At 37.0% G+C, this 24,436-nt stretch overlaps 1 protein-coding gene across 7 annotated transcripts in view; it reads right to left on the bottom strand.

Annotated features, from left to right (window-relative positions):
- Positions 1-24,436, bottom strand: part of NAV3 (neuron navigator 3) — a 258,341-nt gene that overhangs the window by 5,370 nt on the left and 228,535 nt on the right. For 4 of the 7 annotated variants that reach the window (XM_090139108.1, XM_090139109.1, XM_090139114.1 and 1 more), the window contains 15 exons: positions 23,249-23,332; positions 21,555-21,666; positions 20,076-20,197; positions 19,461-19,481; positions 18,123-18,295; positions 14,450-14,603; positions 12,269-12,443; positions 9,001-9,098; positions 8,259-8,354; positions 7,801-7,969; positions 6,811-7,046; positions 4,746-4,900; positions 3,785-3,856; positions 3,160-3,356; positions 2,406-2,524 (listed from right to left, as the gene is read on the bottom strand). In XM_090139108.1, the coding sequence (XP_089995234.1) occupies positions 2,406-2,524; positions 3,160-3,356; positions 3,785-3,856; positions 4,746-4,900; positions 6,811-7,046; positions 7,801-7,969; positions 8,259-8,354; positions 9,001-9,098; positions 12,269-12,443; positions 14,450-14,603; positions 18,123-18,295; positions 19,461-19,481; positions 20,076-20,197; positions 21,555-21,666; positions 23,249-23,332 (1,983 nt within the window). The remainder of the gene's footprint in view (positions 1-2,405; positions 2,525-3,159; positions 3,357-3,784; positions 3,857-4,745; positions 4,901-6,810; positions 7,047-7,800; positions 7,970-8,258; positions 8,355-9,000; positions 9,099-12,268; positions 12,444-14,449; positions 14,604-18,122; positions 18,296-19,460; positions 19,482-20,075; positions 20,198-21,554; positions 21,667-23,248; positions 23,333-24,436) is intronic. The other 3 variants (XM_090139123.1, XM_090139127.1, XM_090139130.1) reach the window with 1 other exon arrangement.

Genomic DNA, 24,436 nt, shown 5'->3' with positions numbered 1-24,436 from the left:
CAGCACTCAAACATGATAACACACTGAAAAGACTTCATCTCCATTAGTGCTCCTTCAACATTCAGAGTGGATGCAACTTGAACAGCACTCTGTAACTAGTGATACCTGTAGGCAACGGTAGGAGCTACAGGCCTTAGGTATGAGAAATGAGACCTGAAGGTAACTTGCCTAAGATGTAAGGTGAAATTATCTTTGATCTATCTAAAACATTCAAGTTAACTGAATTTTGTTTAAAGTGAATTAGGAAGTGCCAGAATTGATTATTTTTTTCTCCTAACAAAATAGGATGCAGAAACAGACATCTATACAGTCCTTGAGATCTTTGACAAGGTTAAGAGAAGAAATTCACAAAAGACAACTTTTCCCCACTATAAAGCACAGAAAGGCTTATGAATCTGTAATGCCAGATGGAGAGAAGAATGAGAATACTATATGTTTAGGAGGTCTGGTAACTTCCTCACTAAAATGCACCCTCTCTACCCTGCTGTTCACAAGCAGCATGTCAACCGAGAGACCCTTGGCTGCAGCTTTACAGATTTCCTTTAGCTATGCTGCCTTCAGTGAATGACACATGCGACATGGGTCTTCCATGATCTCTCGCAGCTCAAACAGCTTCATACAATCCAAGAAAAAGCATAACACTAGCAGAGGCATTTAGATGAGCGGTACTCCTAACATGATTCAAACAGTGAAGGATTCTAATGCTGAAGCCAGAGAGATGAGTTGTGCTTATCATTGCAACACTTGCTCCCAAGCACTTGCTGGATCCAGAGTTTCAGGTTAGGCAGCCCAGTTCCCTGTATTGTATACAGAAATACTCAGACTCCTTCTGCCCTAAACAGAGGCACGGTTGCTTAGAAGGGATCTGATTAAACAAGGCAGGAAGAAATGTTTCTTAGGAAGGTAGCAAGCTAACTCCTATTTCCTGACTGTAGCTAGCACTGCCTCTCATCTGAGACAGAGGCTAAACCTCTCCTGGAAGCTGGGGCAAGGTTTGTAAACTGTGTGTTTGACAAGTGAGCTTACAAAGTACTAGGCTAGAAAGTAATTTTCTACCCTTCCCTGGTTCCAGGGACATCTAACTATATCATATAAAAGGTTTCTGTTTATTGTTAGTAATGCTGTTCTTTGGAAGGCATCCTAAGCATATAAAAAGTGGAATGGCTCATGAAACAACATATTTTCTTCTGTCTGCTGCCATCTTCTGCTCCACAAATGAAGTTTTTATTTAAGGAGGTACCCTGTATACTTGGAAAAAATATGAACACGATGAATATCACTGTGTTTTTATGGCTGATCTAAACAAGCGCTCTTAATCTCACAGTGGCTGTTCTATTGGATGTCTGGCAGTTTTTTGCACAGCATAAACACGCTGTAATATCCAGAGAGATAAGCAGTTTGAGGATTGTGTGAGATATTCAACAGGCAAGATGTGAAACTTCCATCTTGTCAGCATGCCACTATGTCAGTACAAGGCGATAAAGAACCTGCAGCTGCTTACATGGATCTTTGACTGTTCCATAACAATCCCTTCTGCATCATGAAATAATTTCTTTTGCTGTCGTGTGGCAAAAAAAAAAAAAAAAAACGTTTTCACAATGAGCCTTGTCAGAGGGCACAGAGTTGCAGTACATAAAAGGAAAGGAAAAGGGAGAAAGCCAAATACAAACAGAAAAAAAAAATTTAAAAAATGGGATTAATTGCAAGATTTAAGTTTGCTCCAAACCTGCACAGAGGTCCCAAATCTTAACTTGTATGGGACAGCTTCCAGTTCTCGATACTGTGAAACTATTTGTAGTCTTACTAAAATTACTATTAAACATTACTGGTTCAATATCAATAGACAGAGAATGCTAAGAGACTGGAGCTGGTGTTAAAGCCTAGGTCTGGAGAAGACACTGATGGAGGGAACAATGAAGTACTCTGAACTGATAATGCTGTTATCCACAATGATAATTACAGTCATTAGAAAGCCCATAATGAGAAAGAGATAAGGAAAGAACAAAATTCAAGGAAATAGAAGTGGCGGTGCAAGATACAAAGATGAAAAGGGACAGATCTTCATGCACAACATGGCCAAAAAGTATATTATCTCAGTCTTCTGAATGGTGAAAATATCCTTTCCTCCACATGCCCGCATGTGTACTTCTCTACATACATTGGAGAAGATCAGGCAGACCAAACCTCTTTTCTTACATCAGTATAGGATCTACTGACTCTCACATCCAGAGGTAGACTGAGACCTGCTCAGGTTACGAGCAAGTCAAAAGGAGCTAAACACTAATATCTATGATCTTATCAGAGATTTTTTTTTTATAAATTCAACAATATTCACAATTGGATGCATTAGTTAAAAGTAACTTAGAGGAAGCCTATAAGCAATTGCTAGGAAGCAAATGACATACCTGAAGTCCTTCTCTCACTGCTTCCAGAAGATATGGCACCAAGGAGTAGTTCCAGAGGTCTGTGAACCACACTCTGGAGCCATCAACATCCATGGGACAAGGGAGGAAAAGGCGGGGACCTGAGGAGTCAAATTGTGTATTGAAAAAGTAGCTCTAGTGAGCCCAGTGAATATAACCTTTATAGAATTAAAAAAGTAGTATTCAAGCGTAGAGAATACAAATACGGGACTACAGTACAGGATCTACCAGTAACCTGTTATTAAAAATGAACTAGCGTCACTTTATCCAGTTCTATGGTCAGATGAACACTTACCAGTTTTACTGCCAAACCAGGGTAAAAGGATGACTTGCTAACAAAGCTTTTGCACTAAAAGACCTCAGGTATATTTTCCACTAGTTTGTGGAACTGACAGTCCAAGTGTTTTTATTGCTTTGGTTATGCTGCAGTGTGATGGCCAGAAAAAATAAAGCTTAGCAAAGTTGTTGTTGAGGTAATATTTTGTAGAATTATTTTCTTAAGATGATAGCAATTTATTTTAAAGTCTTTAGCACCAAAGCACAGACACCCAGGAATATATACTATCTTTTCATTTTCATTTTGGCCTTGCTGGCAACACTAACTAGATGAATTCCTCACACTTATTTTGTATTTACCACTGACAGATGACAAATTTTAAAAAGAGAATTCAACTTTCACAGACCTCTAAAACAGTCAGCCTGTGTCTTTATTTCAAACCAGCTTGCTAAGACTCACCAATGGTTACATCTGAAGAGCTGTGTGTTTCTAGGAAGCTGTTGAGATGATGCCATGTTTTTGGGATCCAGTCAATGATTTTGATGAGCTCGTTATTGCGTATGTTCTTTTCTATTTCAGTCTCAATCAGTTTCCTTCTCAGGTATCTTCCTAAGAAACCTTTAACAGGCTCTGTGTGATTAGCACACAGCACCCACCTAGGTAGAAAGGATAAATGTCAAGTAGCAGTGAATTGCAAGTAGATAACTTCCTCTTTAAAAGATAGATGACAATAATTCATACACTTCTAAATCTTGTGAGCTAGCAAGTATAAAACTGCTCTAATAAACTGCATTATTGCTCACTGTCACAGTTCTTAGCAGGAATTCAAGACATTGCTGAAGACAAATGGAATGCAGGAATGCCATCATGTTCAGAGTAGTGCTAGAGATGCTGCAAAGCATCTGGTTTCTTTCAACATTCCCAAACACCATACTGAGACCTCTCAGTACAGGGAAGTCACAGAATCTCAAACATTTTCCTGTGTGAGACACAAGATCAGTGTTTTTTGAAGAGCTAGTCAGAGGAGCAGGGAGCTTGAGAGTTCTGTGCAAACACAGGCATAGTAAAAACAAAGTGAAGGTACCTGAAATTGTGATGCAGCTCCAGATTTGGTGAGGAGGAAACTCCCTGGTTCATAGTTCCAATAATATAGGGACTGGAAAGAGAAGTAGCATGTTTTGTTGAGGGATAATCTTTTCAGATATTCAGAGAATATTCTTAATCTTATTTGTGCTAGGCTAATTTTGAAGAGTGTGGATGTGTTCTAATCTTAGATTTAAGATATTTGTGCGGTATCCTCTTTTGTTATGCTTGTTCTTGTATGATTTCCCTCTTTATACATTTGTAGTTTACTATCACTTATCTATAATAAAGAATAAATGAGGCAACTCCGTTCATATGCCTCATTATTTTGTGGGAAGCTTAGAATTTTAATTTCAGAAGACAATGAATCTCATGAGTAAGGCATAGCATTCAGCAATTTTATGAGGGGAAATCCCTATGATGGTGCTTTTACAGTAAAAATAGTCAATGGCCAGTAGAAATCCCAGAAAAAAATTGTTATTCTTGCTTGGCAATAAAGGACATTCAGCTAACTTCACACTTCTTCGCTATTACAACTCACAGAAAAAAAAACTATCCACAGTTGCTTCTGCATGGCATGGTTCATGTGTCCCCACCTGTTCCAAATTCCCCTATTATAAAGCACATTTCTTATTCTTTCCCATAAGTCAACCTCATGGTACTAATGATCTTATGTAATCTGTCATGGCAAAAGAGATAAGATCCTAATTCAGTCAAGTACATTCTTAAATTCAGTCTCAGTGCAATGCAAGGGATAATAAAGTTGGTACGTAAGTACTTGGCTGAAGAGGGTCAAAATTATTCAAGTGCTTAAATTGAAGGTGCTGTACAGAAGCTTTGCTGACAGCCTAAGGGAATCCAAGTATCTACTGGAACATTTTATTTTGCAAAGTAACAAACAACTTTTACTGTAATGTGAGTAAATGTGATGTGAGAAAGAGGAGAAAAGAGCTTCTACTTACCATTTATTATATTTACAATTGAGGAAACCATTGAAGATGTCACTTAGTGAACTGATATGGTGGAGGTTATCCAGAATTATGACCACAGGGAGGTCAGCACCGTTGTTATCAGCACTGCATTGCTCAGCCAGGTTAGCTAGGTATTGTCGCAGATCCTTCAGCAGAATTAACAAAAACCACCAAAGATTAGCCCAGTTAGACCACAGATGTAATTTTGGGGGAAAAGAATTTCAGAAAAAGAGGCTGCTACAGAGTTTCACCACTGTGGACTGCTCAGCTGGATGAGCACATGCTTCTTAGACAGGACAACACTGAAGCCACGTGCTAGGAAGAACAAAGGCTCTAAACTTAAGGCAAATGACTGAAACAGACACATTCCTATTTGGTGGACACTGTTCTTAGAAACCTGCTGGCAAAATAAGTCCAGTAGAAAATAGGTTGCAATAAAATATCCTACTCATTTTTATGAATACCACATATATATATATATATATATATATTAAACAATGAAAGCCAAAAATCCAAAAAAAGCCAAAATCCAAAAAACAATGAAACAAAATCCAACCAAATTGTCACACAAACTAAGCATATTGAACTGCTCCCATAGATATCTCCTTTTACCATTCGCCTTGAAAACCTGATCTTTTGGGTTTACTATATCACATCTTATAGTAAAAATCCTTGTGTGAATCTTTTTTTTTTTCTTGTCTGGCTGTCATTTAGTGCTGAAGTAAAAGCAAGCCTTCTATAATCAAAATATTTCATATTTTCCTTGATGCTTTATTGCCCTTGAGGTTCTGAGCTATACAGTTTCATAGCTCTTTCCCTAGAGGTAACTAATTGTGTCAGTGTTAGGAATGTTCAATATTATAGGCAAAGCTCCTATTGTCATTATACTTTCTGGACTGAGGATAGCAGAATCTTCTTCTCTTTAATAAGAACATGTAATCTTTTTCTTATTTCAAGAAAGATTTTTCTTTAGCTTTCTATGCTCAGGTGTCTCTAGGGAACATCATGGGCTTCTTCCAAGAAAAAGCACCATCTGTGTTGTTTGAGCACACTTGGCATTTGACAATGATGTTTTTTCTTTTTTACTACAAACTCAAAAGCTCTATGCAAATAGAAACAAAGGCGGGGAGGGGGGGTAAGGGGGGGAGAAGAGGGGAAGAAACCCACCGCATACATCAAGCAATTTACCAGTAATCTCAAAGTTTGCTCATTTGTGGGACAATTTCCATTATAAATGTATATGCAGTATAGCAATAAAACATGAGAACATTCCCCACCAAAGTAAAAGGCACCACAAATCTTCTGTATAAAGACAATGGAAAGCGATGTTTGTACTGGAATGTTTCTCTCACCCCTTTGAGATCTGTATGTTCTTCCTTCTTATATTATGTTAACATTCATTATGTTCTGTGCAAGTCAGAAAGCTCTGGACAAAACCTTTCATTTTCTTTTCCCGGGATACCAAGTTAGGAGTATACCCAATCTAGGATAGCAAGTGATTAGTATGATCTGGGGCTGCCACAGTAGTCACGTTAGAGGCTTGATAATTTGAGCCATGTAAAATGCTCTGACTGTGACATGATGTCACATTTAGGCAATTCTACTATGGTCAGCTTCCTGACTGATGTACAGCAGAAACTATGGCAGCAGTCATATTTATAGCTGATTGCTGCACCCAAGACAATGGTTCAAAATTCCCATTCTCAAATCTTCACTAACAACAGGCTGCTATTGCCACTTTACAAAAGCAAGCTAGACCAGCTGTTCTGTAACGTTTCTGATGAAGGAATTACACATACATCAAGAATTGACATGTGAGTCTGCATACAGCCTTAAGATAGATTTCCTCAAATGAGGAAAAATTCTGTTTTTCCTTCAGTGCTTCAATAGTTTGTTCAGAACAGAAAGATCTGGTCTCTATTCTTAACTGGGATTGGAGAGTGAATCCTTGTCAAAAAAGATGCTAACTGAGCAACAATCAGTATGCCAGCTAACGGTATACTCTATATTCTCCCTACAAACCAGGCAATAAGTTATTATTTCATTTGTAACTTACCTTGCTTGACTTGTGATCTACATTAAAAGTTGTAATTGCATCTTCAGTTTTTTTCCTGCCAGATTTAGTTATAATATATTCAGCCAGCCTATTAGCTAAATAGGTTTTTCCTGTGCCACTGGGTCCCGAAAGAATAATTCTGCGATGTTCCATCAGTAAATTAAAGTACCGCTGGGTAATTGGCTTAGGAATTAATGTGTCAAACACAAAACTGTCCAAACTGTTTTCTTCCACTCCTGGGAAAGAAAGAAAAGAAAAATGGCTTGTCTTCATCCATGCTAAGGTAAGTACAGGTTTGGACCAGCATCTGATGACATCAGCTCTGAGCAAGGTGAGATACTTCCTAAACCAAACACCTGTCAAGGGCTCTGCCAATGTGGAAATGCTGATATCCTTACGCAGGGCCAAGACACAAAACAGTGGCAGTGGCAGTATGACTAAATGGATGGGAGAAAGCACATCAAAGTAAATGTGAAGAGAAGGCTCAGTGAGGCAAAGTTATGTGTTTCAGACACTACAGGCAACTATGATAAAAAAAAAAAAAAGGTCAATTTGACAGCTACAGGGGTTACTGGTTGTCACATCCATACATGGACAATTCTGAAGACCACTCTCCCCTCCAACAGCAAATCCCTACAGCTTTCAAATTGTTTCAAATTTTTGCTGAAGAACTGGGTAATGCATACATATTTTTCATCACAGTCTATGGGTTTTTTCCCATTGGTTTGCTTGCTCTTCTTTATCCACTATTTAGAGATTTCCACTATGTTGTGGAAATTTGGCAATTAGAGAGAGAAATTCTTAGGCTGACCTCCAAATGTCCCTGTACTAGGTACTGTACAATGTCATACAGAGAGTTTATGTGATAAATGAATCCTTGAACTGGACACAAAATACAGAAAGGTCAGGCTTTAGGAAAGAAAAAAGAAGGTATGGAGAAATGTGTTGAAGAGCTGTACAGTGTCTGCAAAAATATTCTTAGGGTTTTACCTTTCAGGTTCACAGTGATGATGTTATTATCTCCAACCAGATATCCACAAGGCAGCAGTTCAGGCACTTCTAGGCTATGGGCTCTAATTACATCCCCTATACAATAACTAGCAATGCAGTCAGAGCTTAAACCCAGGCTAGCAGCTGGATCCACTCGGAAAATATATTCCTGAAATTATATAAAAATATAAGATGTAAAAGTGGATACAGATATTGAATGAGAGCAGTATACCTAAGTACAGATGAATTTATTTAGAGAGGAGATTCTCGCAGTCAAATTCAATAGGAACCACCTATGATCATTAAAAAAATACAGCAACATTAACAGTAAAGGTTAATGGTGGTGTTAGCTATACATTAAAAAAAATGACTTGGTAAGGCAAACCAAGCACATAGGCTTTTTCTTAATTAAGAAAGGACACTGAATTAATATTTAAGTTATGTTTTTAGTGCCTTACCTTGAAGAGACGTCTGATTACCCCATCTAAAACGTCCCATTTTGTTTTGCCACTAACTCCAATTGATCCTATCAGATACGTATGCGATTTTTGATCCTGAAAAGACAGATACTTTGAAAACTAGACTAAAAATGGTGGCAATTTGTTATAAAGACTCCTAATTTTCCCAAATAAAGAAAAGTAGTATTATTTGGTATGTGATGCTACAAGTTTGTTAATAGCCTCCATGCCAGAAATAGATATAGGTGATATTACTTTGATACATACATATATAGAAGGAAATACAGTATCTTATTCTTCTATAAGCTTTCATCAGTAATTATAAAGAGCTGAACGTAAATAAAAGTTGCACTGTATTTATAATTTCTCTGCAACACAGAACATGAAAAAACAACTCTATTTCAAATTGATTACCCAGCAGCATATTCATAGTTGCACTCTGAGGGGTATAAAGCATATATCTAATTTATAACTACTTTTAAATGGAGCTAGCAAGTCCCAGAATGTATTACTACTAATTAAACTGAGAATTGGTAATGTCTGAGCCACAACAAAGGCAGGAGGAGGACATATGACTTTAGTCTACGGAGAGTGCCAAACTGAACACAGACAACAGGGCAAAAGGCTGCTGCCTTTTGGACATTTATTCACTTCCTGGCTGAAAATACTGAAAAGAGCTTAGCTACTGTAATGGAGGATGTGCCAGAGTAGTAGTTTTGTGACTGCTGGGTAATGAACTTACCTTGGATCGACTATAACCCTTATTTATAGTGACTAAAATTTTCACACTATGACCCTCTTTGTGGACTGCTCCATCTGTGACATCATCCAACAAAATATCTGCAATAAAAAGAAAGAGATCTGACAAATCATATCAGTTATGTTCACCTCATCAGTTCAACATTGCTAAAAGGGTTTTTTGATTAAAAACAAAGGTTGCCATCACAACAACTTGCAATCATTTTAATCTCTATTTATCTACATTTTTCATTTTTCTTATAGAGATGAAAAAGACAATTACAATTTGTCAATTTTTGAAGAAATATTAGTAGCATTAATCACGTAGAAATGAATTGGGAAACCAGAAAGAAAGACATTTTTGCATTATAATTTTGTCTTTTCTTTCCTTCTTGGAAATTGTTCAAAACCATTCATCTACAAAGAGATGTTGTTTAAAACTTAAATTGAGTTTATGTCTTTGGGCACTCACTATGCCCTTTAGAATGCTGTCAGGAGAAAAACAACAAATCATTGCAATGATATGTTTGCTGCTCCAGTAAAACAGCATTTTAATTTCTCTTTCTAGATTATTTTCTTGCCTTTTTGTACATATGGCATGGATAGAACCCTTTTCCCCCATAATACAGACTTAAAAAGAGAATCCTTAGAAAATTATTTTTCATTCCTCCAGAACATGTGACTGTATTTAGCCATTCCTCTAAAAAAAGTTTTACTTTTCTTGGAGGTAAGGAGCAATTTTGATCTGCACTGTGCCCCTGTTCCTAGCACCTCACTAAGTCCTTAAATGAGAAACTGGACGGATTTATTTCTTAGTGAAGGCTGAGCCTGTAGCTTTATTTCAACAAATAAAATGGCTGTCGTCCTCTAGAAGTTCTGTTGGAGACTTTAATGTTAGACATTTAAACTGTCAAATTTGGAGAGATTATGAATTTGCATTTTCTTCAAAGGTCAGCACAGTAATCTGCAACCATAAATCCTGCTTATTCCCATTATTATGATTGAACAAATGCATTGACTTATGTCATAGTCTGCACAAAGTCCAATTTCCCTCAAGTTAAAGAAGGTGAGATTCAATAACAGAAGTATTCGCTTGAAGCAAACGAAAATAAAACTTACCAATATGACCTCAGTGAATGTATTAAAAATAAGTAGGTCCTCATGTAAAATATTTGACAATTTACAAGACCTAAAAAACTGAGGTTTAGAAAGCAGATTCTATTGGTTTGTTTATTTATTTATTTTTAATGGAGCAGATGAAGCACATTTTGCTGTGAGCTTAAAAAAATCAAATCTCTGCATATTTTGTTCTAGGCAGCCAGTTCTTCAGTCCACTAACACTGAATGTTTCACTTCACTTGTCTGGCATTTTGGCATATATGATAAACCTTAAGAGCTTTCATAATGTCACAGTTCATCTGAGGGCAATTTAGAATATTTCTGATCCTCTAAAGTTTTCCAGTTTCTAAATGACCCTTAGGTAGCCTTTCAAATACAGTCTTCAGTAAGCCTTTAAGAACAAGGCACCATTCTTTGGCTAGAAAAAAAATTACATTCGCTTCTGAGAGGCCTCTCTCATGGACACAATAAGCTGAGAAGATGCACCCAGTGGGCCTAAACTCCAGGGGCATGCCAATTGCTACCTCCTTCTAGGCCCCTGATAGCATACCTAGCTATGCTATGGTGGCCCCAGTATGGCTTTAGCATGCTTTCCATCAGACAGTGCAGAGAAAGACCTGTACTAGTCCCTGTTTTTTGTTCTTCACTCTCACCTATCTGTAAGATACGGCCATATGCTTGGGAAGAGGCAGTGAATCGCTTTGGTGATTTCCAATTGACATTGGCTTCTTAGAAAATGCCACAGCACTTATAATGTGAGGAGCAAAAGCCCTCAGTACCTGTCTTAGCTTAGTTCCCAACAGGATTCACCTCTTCATATCTCAGGGACTTTAGTTCAACAGTGCCTCAGAAACCCCACAGACCTTGGGAGGAGGTTCACAGTTCTCTGGCACAGCAATAAAATGATGCCCTCGATGATCAAGAAGGCTGGATTCATAATCAAATGAAATCCTCCACTCCTCTTTAGGCATTCTTATTTCTTTAATTTCTTACAACCAAAAGTAATTGCTTTACATGCTACAAAAACATCTTGAACCAATACGACAAAATTATATAAAGCCTGTATAATGTTTTTTTTCCTATATCCAGATAAAGAGAGAGCCAAAAGACAAAGTGCTAATAGATGCTATTAGAAAAGAGTTCCTAAAATTACCCTTTTGAAAAAAAAAAAAAAATCTATTTATTTATTTATTTCTGTGTGCAAATCTGTGAGCAGGGACAATAGACAAACTTCTGTTTTCTACATGTATATCATGGTTCAATTTGATTTCATACATACTAAAAGGTAGTACCATATTAAAAAAAAAGATTGGAATGTAGATAAAAATATATTGATTTTCATATCAAATTGATGCTAACCAGAAGAAATATTTAAATATCCATGTAATTAATGACTGGCAAGATAATACGTCTGGCTGCCAACCCAAATTACAGTCAGGCAGTTTGGCCCATTCCCAGCTGTAGTCTTGCCTAGACTCTTTCTACAGTTATTAGCCACATTTTTATTGCTTCCAGAGACTACATTATTCTTTCTGTGGAGTGTATGCTAATGAGTGCTGCTTTGCTTCTGCTGTGCTTCTGATTCTAATGTTAGAGACAGCACTTCTGTTTCTTGGCTACATTATCAAAACAAATGTAGAAGACTTATTGTCATAAAGTCTGTGGCATGGAAAATAATGAAATGTTAATGTTCAGGATGTACACCACAGTTCTGCTTGCTTTCTCTCATTCATGGAAGACAATGAGTGCTTAATAAGGCCAAGCAGGATTTAGCTCCTGTGATGAATGATGTTTTGGTCCAACATGGGCTAGCTAGCTGTATCACATAAAGTATGTGTGAGGAATAAAGCTAACTGAGACCACCTTCTGCTCGAGATGCAAATGTGATGTTAAGGAAGATGACCAAAGAGATCTGTAAATAAACAAGGAAAGTTGCATGTACTACACTGATATTTGTCCCATATGGACACGAGAATCTGTCTATACTGTTCTTTTCAGAAATTTCTGTCAACTTTATTCCTCATCTCCACTACGGAATGTGTATCTGATGTTCATATGAGTGATATGAGGCATTTAAATTTTCATGTATGCTTCTTAAGAAGATGAAAACTAATAAATTATAATAATAATACACGTGCTCAAAATGTGTTTACCTGATGTAACAGATTCAGTGATGTTTAAATTGTTCAGAGAAAGTCCTAGTGACTGCCGTGATGAAGAAGATGATGTGCTACTTGAAGACTCTGATGATGGCCGGGCAGGTTTTCCAGTATTTCCAGTCTCTGCCTTTAGACGATCATTTTCAGCTTTCAATATCTCAATTTCATTCTGTATTCAAAGAAATGAACACGAAAGCAGAGGAGGTTATTCTTTTAGAAAACCACTGACAGTGCTCTTTCTGGTGCCTGCTGTTCACCTGGAGGAGGTAAGTGGCTCAGCAGTTTATAATTGCAGCATGTAGCACTGTATCAGAAGCATAAACTCAATGAGTGAAAGGTAGATTGCCCTTACACTTGAAATGGCAGGAAAAAATCCTACAACATTGTTCTAGCTTTTGCCTCAAGATATGGTCATAAACACCATATGCTCCAAGATTCTGCGTTTCTTGTACAGCTGACCATAGTTCAAGTACAGTGTAAAATTCTTTAGCTACTCCCAGTTTTAGAAGCTATTTTTAATTGCCAAGTAACTTAGGTAAGTTATTAGCAAAATCTTAGATATATCAGTGTTTCTAAAGTCATGAAAATGATTACTGCCACTGAAGGTAAAATATTCTTCTTTACAGAGGAGAAAGAAAATTAAACAATTAGAAATTGGTATTTTAACAGTTTCATAACCTTCCTTGTTATCAGATAAGACTTCTTGATCATTGAGACATGGGATTGGTCATGCAATGGCCAGCAAACCCTCTTTGATGAAAATACACAATGACAGATGAATCAGCACAACTAGGACTTTTTTTTTTAACTAAGTTCTCTGTGATGTTAGGTGATTACTACATGTGCAATAATAAAATGAAAACAGCCTGACAACAGCTTGGTACCAGCTAGAGCTAGTTTTCAGTCACATCACAAAGCACAGCACAAAGCAATGACTTATTCTCGCATACTGTTTTGCACATCAAATTTAATTCCTGGTTCATTAATACTCTGCTAAAAGTCTTTTTATGGAGGCTGTTCAGCCACATTATACAAGTAAAGCATACAGGATATCAGCACAGAAAAATGCAACTGCTACAAAATAAAAAGGTGTTATTGGCAAAGGTGAGAAAAAATGGAAGGTCAAAACAGAAAATTATTGACAGAAGGAAACAGATGAATGCACCATTTAGCCTTGGGATCATATCAGGAGCTATGGTGAAACAAGTCATGTAATTTCAATCTACTCAACACTACATGACTAATCTGCTCTTAGCAGAACTTCAGATTGTTGTGGTGCTTAGAATTCACATAGCATTCTTACATCTTCCTCACCAATCCTACTCTTCCCCTTTCCAAATCCCCACCCATTCTCCAAAATGTCAGTTTGTCATCTCCAAGGTGTCTGTCTGTCTGTCTGACTGGGAAAACTTGAGAAGAATTGGTGATTACAAAGGGCAGCGTCTGAAGTAGTTACCTCTGCCCAGTTTAGGTGAAATTAAAGCTTTGGAGGCATGAAACTATGTCAAATCCCTCTCTTGGGGAAGTTCAGCTTGTTTAGGCCTTCATATCCCAGTGTAAGATTGTGCCCTATCAGCGTGAACATTGTGGATATTTCTGAGCATGCAGCTCTAGACAATTTTATGTGGGTGAGAGAGCTGAGACCACATTGAAGCATGCCATTCTTTCTGCATCCTTTCAGCTACATGAAAGGAAAAGTCTTCTGAAATAGTAAAATGTGTTCAGGAAATAGTTGGAGCAGTATCACAAGTAATAATGTAGTGAAAATTGAGTGATGCTGGATACAATAATATAGTTCAATTTTACATAGTTTGCTTCTGCGAGCCATGACTAGGTTAGGAATTAGACATGAAGAGAGAATATGCACATATTGCCCCATGGCTGAAGCATTTAAAGATCTACAGAAATCACTTCTTGATCTGCTTATCTGTCACGCACCTTTCACCAGATAAAGGGTTTAGATAATGGATTTTATCTTTTTCCACCTCTCGTAGCCATTTTAACTGATAATATAAACGCTACTACCATTATCAGATGAACACTATTTATCCTTTGGAAGCACTGTCAATCTTGTAGTTTGCTGCATATCAACACCTACCTGAAACAAAGCAAAGGAAACGCGCCAAGCATACTTTTGATGTGCACCCCTGTCATCACTTCAGCTACTGCACTGACCTGCATGCGGTTCATGGCCTCCCGAATCTGATCCAGATGATGTGCAGAGCTGAGGGCTTCAAGACGAATGTCCGTTAATTTTAGCTCTTTCTCTCTCAGCTCACTCTTTAGCTGAAGAATAATTTCAGCCTCTGCCTCCGTGCACTCACAGATCCTAAAAAGGAGCAGGTGACAGGCAGGAGATTAAAGGAAGATTCTCCCCCCAAAGCAGTACCATTACTAAACATCAAAGTACAGAAAACGCTTGCTGCTGGTGAAACCCTATGAGTGAAGAGAGAATCTTATCAAAGAAACATGAAAAGGCTTAAATTGCAAATTAAAAAAGGGAAAAACCTCCTCCAGATGAAATGATCAGCTTGCTTTATACCTTTCTATTTTAGTTAGATCACTATAGTAAAAAAAGAAAGCTGTTAAAAACTTTTCAGAAATCTCTTCTTGGCTGTACATCACCCCTGAGCTTTAACTTGATTTTTCTGCATCTTTTCTTCAGTGTAAAGGTTATGATTTTTCTAAGTAGTAATAGTAAGAACTGAAGTATGCCGGTCAGACTGTGCTACTGACACTGATTATCTTTAAGGCACAAACAATTTTTTCCTGCTTTGAACAGACATTGATTTGTTATCCAGAAGATTTTAATCCATATTGGTTTTAATTGATCCATTTTCCTATAGTTTTGAAAACCTGCAGTGTCTAAATTAAAAGGTGTTTTTTCTTAAATAGCTTTTTTTCCCCCCCTTGAATACAGAATTAAAAGTAGTCACCATATGATTACTTTTTGTATTAATTTTAAGGGAAGAAACCATTATATTATGAGAAAAGATAAAAACGTGACCAGCTGAGGCATTCAGCAACTCTTCAAATCTCGTTTCAGATTGTTTGGTGTCTGTGTGTCTATCACACCCAGATCCATTGCATAACAGAACCAGTACAAAAACACTGAATTTTGGACCCATTGTTATACTATGCAAAATTTTCAGCCAGTTCACCAAATGTTATTCATTTCTTATTACTGACACTGTAAACAGTTAATATTTGCAGAACAATTTAAATATAAAACACGTTGTATAATGATAAGTATTATTATTATTATTGTAATTATTACTACTAATACTACAAACAAGAAACAGAGGTCAAATTTAATCGCCAAATGCATGCAAATGCATTTTTGGAGGAGAAGATGCAGCACTTTTCAGGTCAGCAGCTGGGTACACAACTCCAAGCCCCACACTCAGTTTTACCGGGATCTATGCCTGTAGACCACGTGACCATTTTGCCTTTTCTTTGGTGCCCAGCCTAGAGAGGACCTGCACACACACGCATTGGACAGATGCAATTGGAAGAAAGTAAAGTCAGTGTTTTAGAACAACAGACTCAGAGCAAGAAAAAATGTAAGGAAACTATAAGCAAATGGAAGATGATCAAGTTCATTGGAAATAAAAAAATATGGCAAACTGAAGAAGAAAAAGAAAGAATGTTATTCACAACATGCACAAATATTTTAAATGTGAGCAGAATGAAAAAAAAAAGCATATACTAGGATTTTTTTGCCCAAATATTATGATACAATTCTTAGTTTGGAGTGCTCATACCTACACTAACAAAATAAGGGGAGGGGAGGGGAGGGGAGGGGGGGGGAGGGGAGGGGAGGGGACGGGGGGTGAGGGGAGGGGAGGGGAGGGGAGGGGAGGGGAGGGGAGGGGAGGGGAGGGGAGGGGAGGGGAGGGGAGGGGAGGGGAGGGGAGGGGAGGGGAGGGGAGGGGAGGGGAGGGGAGGGGAGGGGAGGGGAGGGGAGGGGAGGTGAGGGGAGGGGAAGGGAGGGGAGGGGAGGGGAGGGGAGGAGAGGAGAGGAGAGGAGAGGAGAGGAGAGGAGAGGAGAGGAGAGGAGAGGAGAGGAGAGGAGAGGAGAGGAGAGGAGAGGAGAGGAGAGGAGAGGAGAGGAGAGGAGAGGAGAGGAGAGGAGAGGAGAGGAGAGGAGAGGAGAGTCCTCATTCCTGAGCAGTCACAAAAAAAAAAAAAAAAAAAAAAAAGGCAGAATTCTGATCTGCAGAAAAAGATTTAAAACGTTTATAAATAATTTTTAGTTTTCTCTCTTTTGATGGTTGCAGGATTGTCAAATCATTAGGTTATTTTGAGTGAAGGGAACAAAGTCATCATCTTTAAACAGTAACTGCTGACAATTATGAAAGACAATAGAATTTTAAATGGTGCAATGGAAAAAAAGTCTTGCAAAGAAACTAACATTGTCAATATGACAGAAAAAAAAAATAATCTAAAGAAATATATTTTATGTGAAAAAAATGAACTTCTTACATCCTGTGTAGAAAGCTCACAATAATAAAAAATTGATCCAAAAGATCAGTGTCCAGAAATGTTACAGACGAAGAACTAGAAGGCCATAAACTAGAGAGAGTTTAGGAAGACAAGGCTCAGAAACCAAGCAATCATGGGAAGTGCTTGGGATAAAAACTTAGACACGTAGTATTGTTCTTGATAAATCCAAGTGATCGGGACATCTAGACAGTAAGTCAAAAAGATACAGTTGGAAGAAAAAGAAAAGGTTATGAAAGCAGATCTGTGAATCATGAATAGATAATTTTGTTGAAGAACAGTGCTGTGTTTAACTTCAAGCACTTTCTATTAAGGTTTTTACTATTGATTTTAAGGTCGATAGCAAATCAGACTGAAGGGTACCAAACGTAGAAATTATTCCCCAAATTCACACATATACCTGAAACCATAAAAGTGTGAGCTTCACATAAAATGCCTAATAAAACTAGACATCTAGATGAGTTACTCTTTAATAGGCTGCATGGAATGTGTGAAATGAAAAACATTTATTGTGGAGCAGTTTCTTTTATGCAAATATTTGCTGCCTAAACCTAGTAATAAAAATCCTTACAGTCTATCAAAAGTTGGTCGTAAAAAGATGCATACCTAACACAGGAAAACTCTATTCTAAACTTCAGCCATCAGTCACAAGAAGAGAATTCCCTGCATGCTCTAAGGAAGAATAGTTCTGAACTGGTTACTGTCAGAACAAGAGAAGGAAGGTTGATGGCAGTTGTATATGCTTGAGTGAGTATTCATGGAGGCTGATTTACCCATGTTGGAAAAAAATTAGGATTGAATTTAAAGGCATTAGGAAAAAAAAAACCAAACAGGTAGGAGAAATGAATGGGAACTGAGAATTCCATAAGAATGTATTGAAAATAAAATGACAAGAACACAATGATTTCATAGTGAAGAAATGAGATGGCTTCTTCTGATTGATGATTTGTTCTCAACCCTGACAGAGTAAAGATGTTGAAAAAATCAAGCTGAAATAGCAGGGGAAATTGATTTTAAAAAGGATATAAATTAGTAGTTGCACAGTAGAAAAAGCAAGAACAGAAAGGATGAACACAGTTGTTAATGGTGTAGAAAGAGCACAGCACAAACTTTTGAGGCATACATTTCTAAAGAGATTTGTACTGCTAGATGACTTGGGATAAAAGCTGTGAAAAGAAGAGAGAATATTCTAAGAAAAAGCTGCTGGAAAATAAGTGTGTAAATGAAGTAAACCTGGCAAATGGATGAAGTAAGGGTTTAAAAGACCATGACAGCTGGCCACTTTGAGGAGGTCTTCACAGCTCATCCCATTTGGGAAGAAAGGTTTGTTGAGGGAGAGACTTACGCAGAAGCTGACTGTGACGGTTTCATTGATGTTGTCCCGCACTCTCCTGAGCTGTGGGGCAATTTGGGCGATGAAGGAAGAGAGGAGTCTGTTTGTTCTTCGATGTCAGAATGGGAGGAGGGAGGCTTGGTGGACTTCTTCTTTCCAAAGGCCTGTTTGAAAGAGCTTCTTAGCTGGAAAATAAACACAGATCAAGATCATTTCCCTCATCTCAGTAATCTGCATGCAGGTCATGTTTTGAAGAGTTAGTTTGCAGATGCCATCCTAGCTACTGCCTGAGGTCAGTACACAGAAGCAAGGTATTAACATATGCAACACGGTATCTCTAAAAACATGATACAGTGTTTGTTTTTCATTTATTAATCCAGCACAGCGCAAACATAAGTCTGGAAAAGATGCAGGACTGAGTGGTGCAGCTCTGGGAAAGAGGGGTGCTCATTTAAAGCCAGTAGACCCCAGAGGAATCCCATTCTCATGGCATTCCCCTCCAGGGATGGCTTTAAATAACCACTTCACATCTAGGTACAGGCAGATCCTGGTGTTCCTAAATGCTGAAATCAAAAGACAAGTCCAATTTATTAGGATTGCCAATTGACAAAAATTTGAACGGTGAAACCATTTCAATGCTATGATTTGGATCACAAACAAGAAGACTTAAGTTGGGACGTAAGATTTGCTTTGCTGAACTGCTAAGAAGAACGTTAGCTGAAAGGTATCTACTCTGTGTGCCGTTTCCTTTAGAATAGTAAGATCTCTGAATATACAAGCATTGCGTTTTTTCTCTAGAAGCTTTGCTGATATTGAAAAGGGACAGAATAGCCAAAGAGCCATTTATTTCAGGAGCCAAGATGAGAACAGTTTTGTTTGCATTGAATTGTAAATAGCCCATTCTTTGATACCTTCGTCTAAATACAGACATTGATCATCTTAGGAGAAATATGTTGCTTTATTTATTTATTTTCAGAAAGCTGTTCTGATTTAAAATTGTATAAAACTCAATGATAAACCTCTACAAAAAAAAAAAAAAAAAAGAGGTACTCAAACATTTTGTTTTCATGATGTAACTGGGGAGTGTGACCACTGACCAGAGAAACATTACTTAAGTGTTTTTCTATTTTTCAGATCATGAAATCTAATGAGAAAGAAATGGATTTTGGCTACACTCCCCCTTTCTAGAGTCTAAACTTTGAGATTAAAATGAATGAAGAGAAACTGAGAAGACAAACAAGATAATCTGTTTTTAGGAAGTAAAAAAGCCTTCTGCCAAAATAAATAGCAATCATGCCAAGATAGGGTTCTTTATAGATGCATGCCAAATTTTCCATGGTACATATTCACCTCACTTCCTCTAGAGTTCACCTTGCAGAAACATGAAAGAGTGTGGAATTACAAATCAAGGGAATGAAGGCTGATCAGTTTAAAACAAATGTTTACGCAGGTAATACTTCTAGAGCAACAAAAACATATTTTCTGATTATTCATTGAAAATATTTGATTAACCTTAGTACCATGTGGTATTTGTATGTTCCTGTGGGGAAGTATCTTACTTTCTTTAAAAACCATATTAATTTTACATGGTAATTCTTAACAGATTTCAACTCCCTTCATAGCTAGATAACGTATTTGAGTCAAGTTTTTGAGTCAAACTCTTACTTAAGAAAAATTAAGTGGGATTTCAACATGGTCCATATGTATTTTAGATCACAACATATTTTAAGGTCATTTCTAGTTTTTATTATTAATATATTTTTTAAAATTATCCTGACTTATGCAAATAAATCCCCATTAGTATTCAACAATTTTTAGTTTGCTAGTAGTGTCACAGTATGTATCACAAGTGAATTGTTTTGCATCTGTCTGGCCCAACATGAATACTGTAGACAAAATAGGCTATACAGCATAGGAAATGACATAGTAGATAAAAGATAGGTTTTAGACCTGTTGGGCACTTACCCAGTTTTTCTTTTTCTTTTTTTTGGAGTCAGCATCATTACCACTGCCAATGCTGGAGTGGCTTGTCGCACTGTTGATGCTGGAAACACTTTCTGAAGAATGTTGCCGTCTAATACGTAAATCTAAAAAAAAGAAAAAAAGGAAATACATTGAAAGCCATCTGACTAGGAAATACAAGGTGATACAGACTCTACTTCAAGGTAATTTTTCTTGTATTTATACAGCACCACCCTCCTCAACTGAAGCGTAAATGCATATAAATGGCATTGATTCTTACTGTGGCTTGTATCCAACCTACTGCAGCCTGGGAGAAACCAAATGGGAGTCAATGGGGATGTATTCAGAATATGTATATGCTTCTCTGGATGGGAAGGCATGAGGGCAATGACCATAAACAGCAATCTATGCAGGCATAACTTCACAGCAAAGCAGCTTTTGCTACAGTTGGATTATTTAAGTTATCAAATGTGCTATAGGATTATTATTTTTTTTAATCTGAGCAGTACAGGCACTATATAACTTGTAGATGGCCTAATCAGAATTCCTTCTAATATACCATGACAGAAATAAACAGGTAGGTTCATTTAAAGCAAATGAAACAGAATAAGAATTGGAGATTACTAAAATGATGGGTGAGGCTTTTGAGTTTCAATTTCTTAAATGTTTCTAGTATCTATAATTTAATCACCGAAATACATTCTTGGAGAACATACTCACTAATACCAAAGTATATTAATTTTTAAGTTATTTTTTACTTTCAAGAAGTTAGCTTTGCTAACTTGCGTTTCATACAATGAAATGATCTCAGGACAGACATCTAAATAATGACCTCTTTAAGCAAAGATCAGTGATGCTCACAAAAATGAATGCTGCTATTGTTTTTTTTTCTGCAAGAGATTAATTTGCTATTGCTCATCAACGCACACATGTGAAGTACATATCTATCACATAACATCCACCAAACCACATGACAAATTAATTCAGAATCTGGAATTTAAAATGCCTGCTCTCTTGCACTGCTTTGGCAACTTGTGAAGAGATAGATCAGTTGTTGTCAGTCTGTCTCTTAATGATTAAAACAAGTTGCAGAGCTACATCTTATGCTGGATTTCCAAGGTATGACAAAGTTTTGCCTTAAGATTTCACTGGTGTCTTGGGATTACTTCAATTTACAACTGCAGCACCAGATTTAACTCTTGATGTCCCTTGACAGGCCATGCCTGGCCACCCAGTTCTGAGATGACAAGGTTCCCAGAACTCTTCAGCAAAGAGGAGATACAGGCAATGTTTCCAGCCATGGAAATGCCACAAGTATGCCTACAACTTGCTACAGAACATGCTTGCCTTTGCAACAGAGCCCCCAAAACAACAGGAAAGTAGTGATCAGCCTTTTTTCTTTCTTTCTTTCCTTCTTTCTTTCTTTTTTTTTTTTTTACCTGAAGAGAAACTGCATTTATTTTAATTGTGACACAAGCATACCTTTGTGGGTGTGATCAGGGCCATTCAGAGCTCCTTGAATAGCAGCTTGTGCAGCAGAATTCTGGGCTTTCAGCATTTCAATGGTTTCCCGCAGCTCTATAAGCTCAGATTCCTATGGGAAGGGAAATGAGAGCTGGAAATATATGGCACAAGAACAATATTTATCGAAGCCAAGAAAAGTGACAAGAATGATCAAACTGAAGTACCATAAGACTGCCAGGATGAACACAAGGATGACAAATTTCAACTGAATCCCTCCAACGATATTAAACTAAACTAATGTATAATTGTGTATTTTTTTCCTATGCAGTGTGATTATGTTATCCCTAAGGAAAATAAATCCTTTTTTATATATAAAATTTGATCTAAAAAGAGTCTTGGTTGAATGATCTTTATAAAGTGAAGAAAAAGACAAAAGCTTTATTGGCAAGAGGCAATAAAACCACTTGGATTATATCTTTCAGAATGAGAGGCTACTCTTTAGTGGCTGAAACTCAATCTAAATTTGTGTACTTTTCAATAAAATTAAAAAATTAATAAATGATTCCATTACAAAAAAAATTATGTTTAACAGATACTGTCTCGTAATTTAAAGTAAAAGAAGTTCAGGAAGTTCTGTACTGAAATGCAGAGTTGATTTTAATTAAAAAAACAGCTTTTTATACTGATGCGTTAAATCTCTCCTTCCAGCCCTTACTTATGTAATGAAGCTTAAAGGAATTTAATCTCAACAGCAGGGAAAAGAAAAGAAGGGACGTTACAAATCTTAGCTGGAACAAGCTTGCTTATGAGATGATTTGTTTCAAAGTATTTACTCTCTTCTGAAAAGAAAATATTTGAGGGAAATTATACTTTGTAAAAAGTTAATTTTGAAATAAATCTTTTCATTTATTTAATAATTTTGCTTTAAAAAAAAAAGCAATATCAGTATTTTCTATCCAGTTCACAACGCATCTTGCAACGTTTCATGTGTTGGTCCTCAATCAGAGTGCAAAATTTTATTTTATAGATAGGTACAATGATTTTAGAGGTGAGAAACAGTTCACTGATGTATAGTTTCTTTCAGTTTGGTTCACTGAGGTCCATTACTTTATAGGATAGTGTTCTACTAAGGGCAGAAGACAGTTACAAAAGTTCAACACTGGAAGGCGTTAAGCACCCCCCTAATCTTCAGCTGGGGACAAAACCTCACATCAAATTTATCAGCTACCAGATTCTTGTTTCTTCCCCAACAGTCACAGCAGCACAAGGAAAACCAAAACTGTTTCTAAGTGAATAGGCATACCCAACCTGTATTAACAATGAATGAAGGCATTTTTCTCTGCCTATATTCCTTCCCTTCCCATACTGCTCTCATTCTGACAAAGTTGTTAGGCTGGGCTATGACTGGTCTTTGTTACAGGATCTTTCAGTATGGATTAATCCTAGAAATGCATATATTTAATTAAAATCTGGAAGCAAAGATTTTATCTTCAAGCTATTCTGTGATATTGTCTGGATAACCCTGATGTGCAGAGTTTAATTCTCCTGGAGCTTTATGAAGATTTGATCACAAGCCATTAAAGAAAGATCTGTCTGCCTTGCTGACACAGCTGTTCCTGTGTTTCTGTTTCTTTTCAGTGTTTTTTAAACAAAACTGTAATATAATCTGCTGACTTCATTCCTCATTACAGCATCTTCTCTAGTAAACGTACCTTTTGCTCAGCTGTCATTGTAAGACTTTGCAAACGGCCAGTCATATTTCCCAAGCTTTTTTCAAAAGCTGCTACTAGATGAGCCTGTGAAAGAAACAGAAGACATCATTACTTGTGGTAATGGGTCTTACGTGCATTGTAAAACTTAAAGAAACTGTAGGATGCTCCATACATTTTGGCAGGACAAACAAACAATATCTCACAAAACTCAGCACTCCGAGATTGGGCTTTCTCCCAGATCTATTTCTTTTTTTTTTTTTTTAAGCATTCTTTCCCCTCCAAGTTTATCTTCTCCAAACCTCTTGTATTAATTTTAAACTCTGCCTGAACCAAACTGGCTATGTGTAGCAGCCAAGTGAGCCCAGTGTTCCTTGGGCTTCTCTAATTCCCAAGGAGTTTAGCTTCAGTACCTCTGCTGGCAATGAATTATAGATTTAATGTCCTGCCTGAAGTTACTGATATATTGACCAGAAGTCTGCTCCAAATGGAAGTCCACAAGTGATTATTTTCAATTACCGAACACTTCAACAGAGGAATTCAAGTGCTTTATCATAAAAGGAAAGTTCTAGGCTTCCAAATAAAACATTCCAGTGGAATCCTGAGAATCAAAAACATCGCAGTTTTTTTGTATTGCTTGATCTATTTCTCTTATATTGCTTATGTATGGGTGGGTGAGTGTGTTTGTGTCCCTATGTATGAAATTAACATGGAGCATACATAAAATATAAATATGATATTTATACATATAAGTGCAAAAAGGTGTATCAAAGACAATCTTGAAAACTGTAACTCCTGCTTCTCAAAGAGCGGTACATTGAAACTGAACCAAACATTTAATAAAATAAGCTTCATTCTGTCTCTAACATTATTCACCCTATAACCTGTGTCCAAATAATACATCACTTCTTCAGCGGTTGCAATTTATATTGAGCTTCACAGGCAAAAGAGGGCAAGTGGTCATAAAGAAATCAACAAGATAATCCATCTTTTACAGTAAAGGGAAAGTGAGAATTTACTTTTCATGAAATTCCATAAAATCAAATCTCTTTTCACAATACCAAATAATTAAAGCAGAAGAAAATACTCATTTTCACTTTTCTGTCTCTAGAATGATAAGTTTTCTAACATAGGGACTATAATACACTTAGTAAGATAACTCACAAACAGCTAATTTATATCCACAAATGG

The sequence above is a fragment of the Phasianus colchicus genome, chromosome 1, assembly GCF_987193195.1.
Source record: "Phasianus colchicus chromosome 1, bPhaCol1.hap1.1, whole genome shotgun sequence".
Taxonomy (NCBI): Eukaryota; Metazoa; Chordata; class Aves; order Galliformes; family Phasianidae; genus Phasianus; species Phasianus colchicus.
The sequence above is the reverse complement of the archived record's forward strand: the minus strand, read 5'-3'. Positions and strand labels throughout refer to the sequence as shown.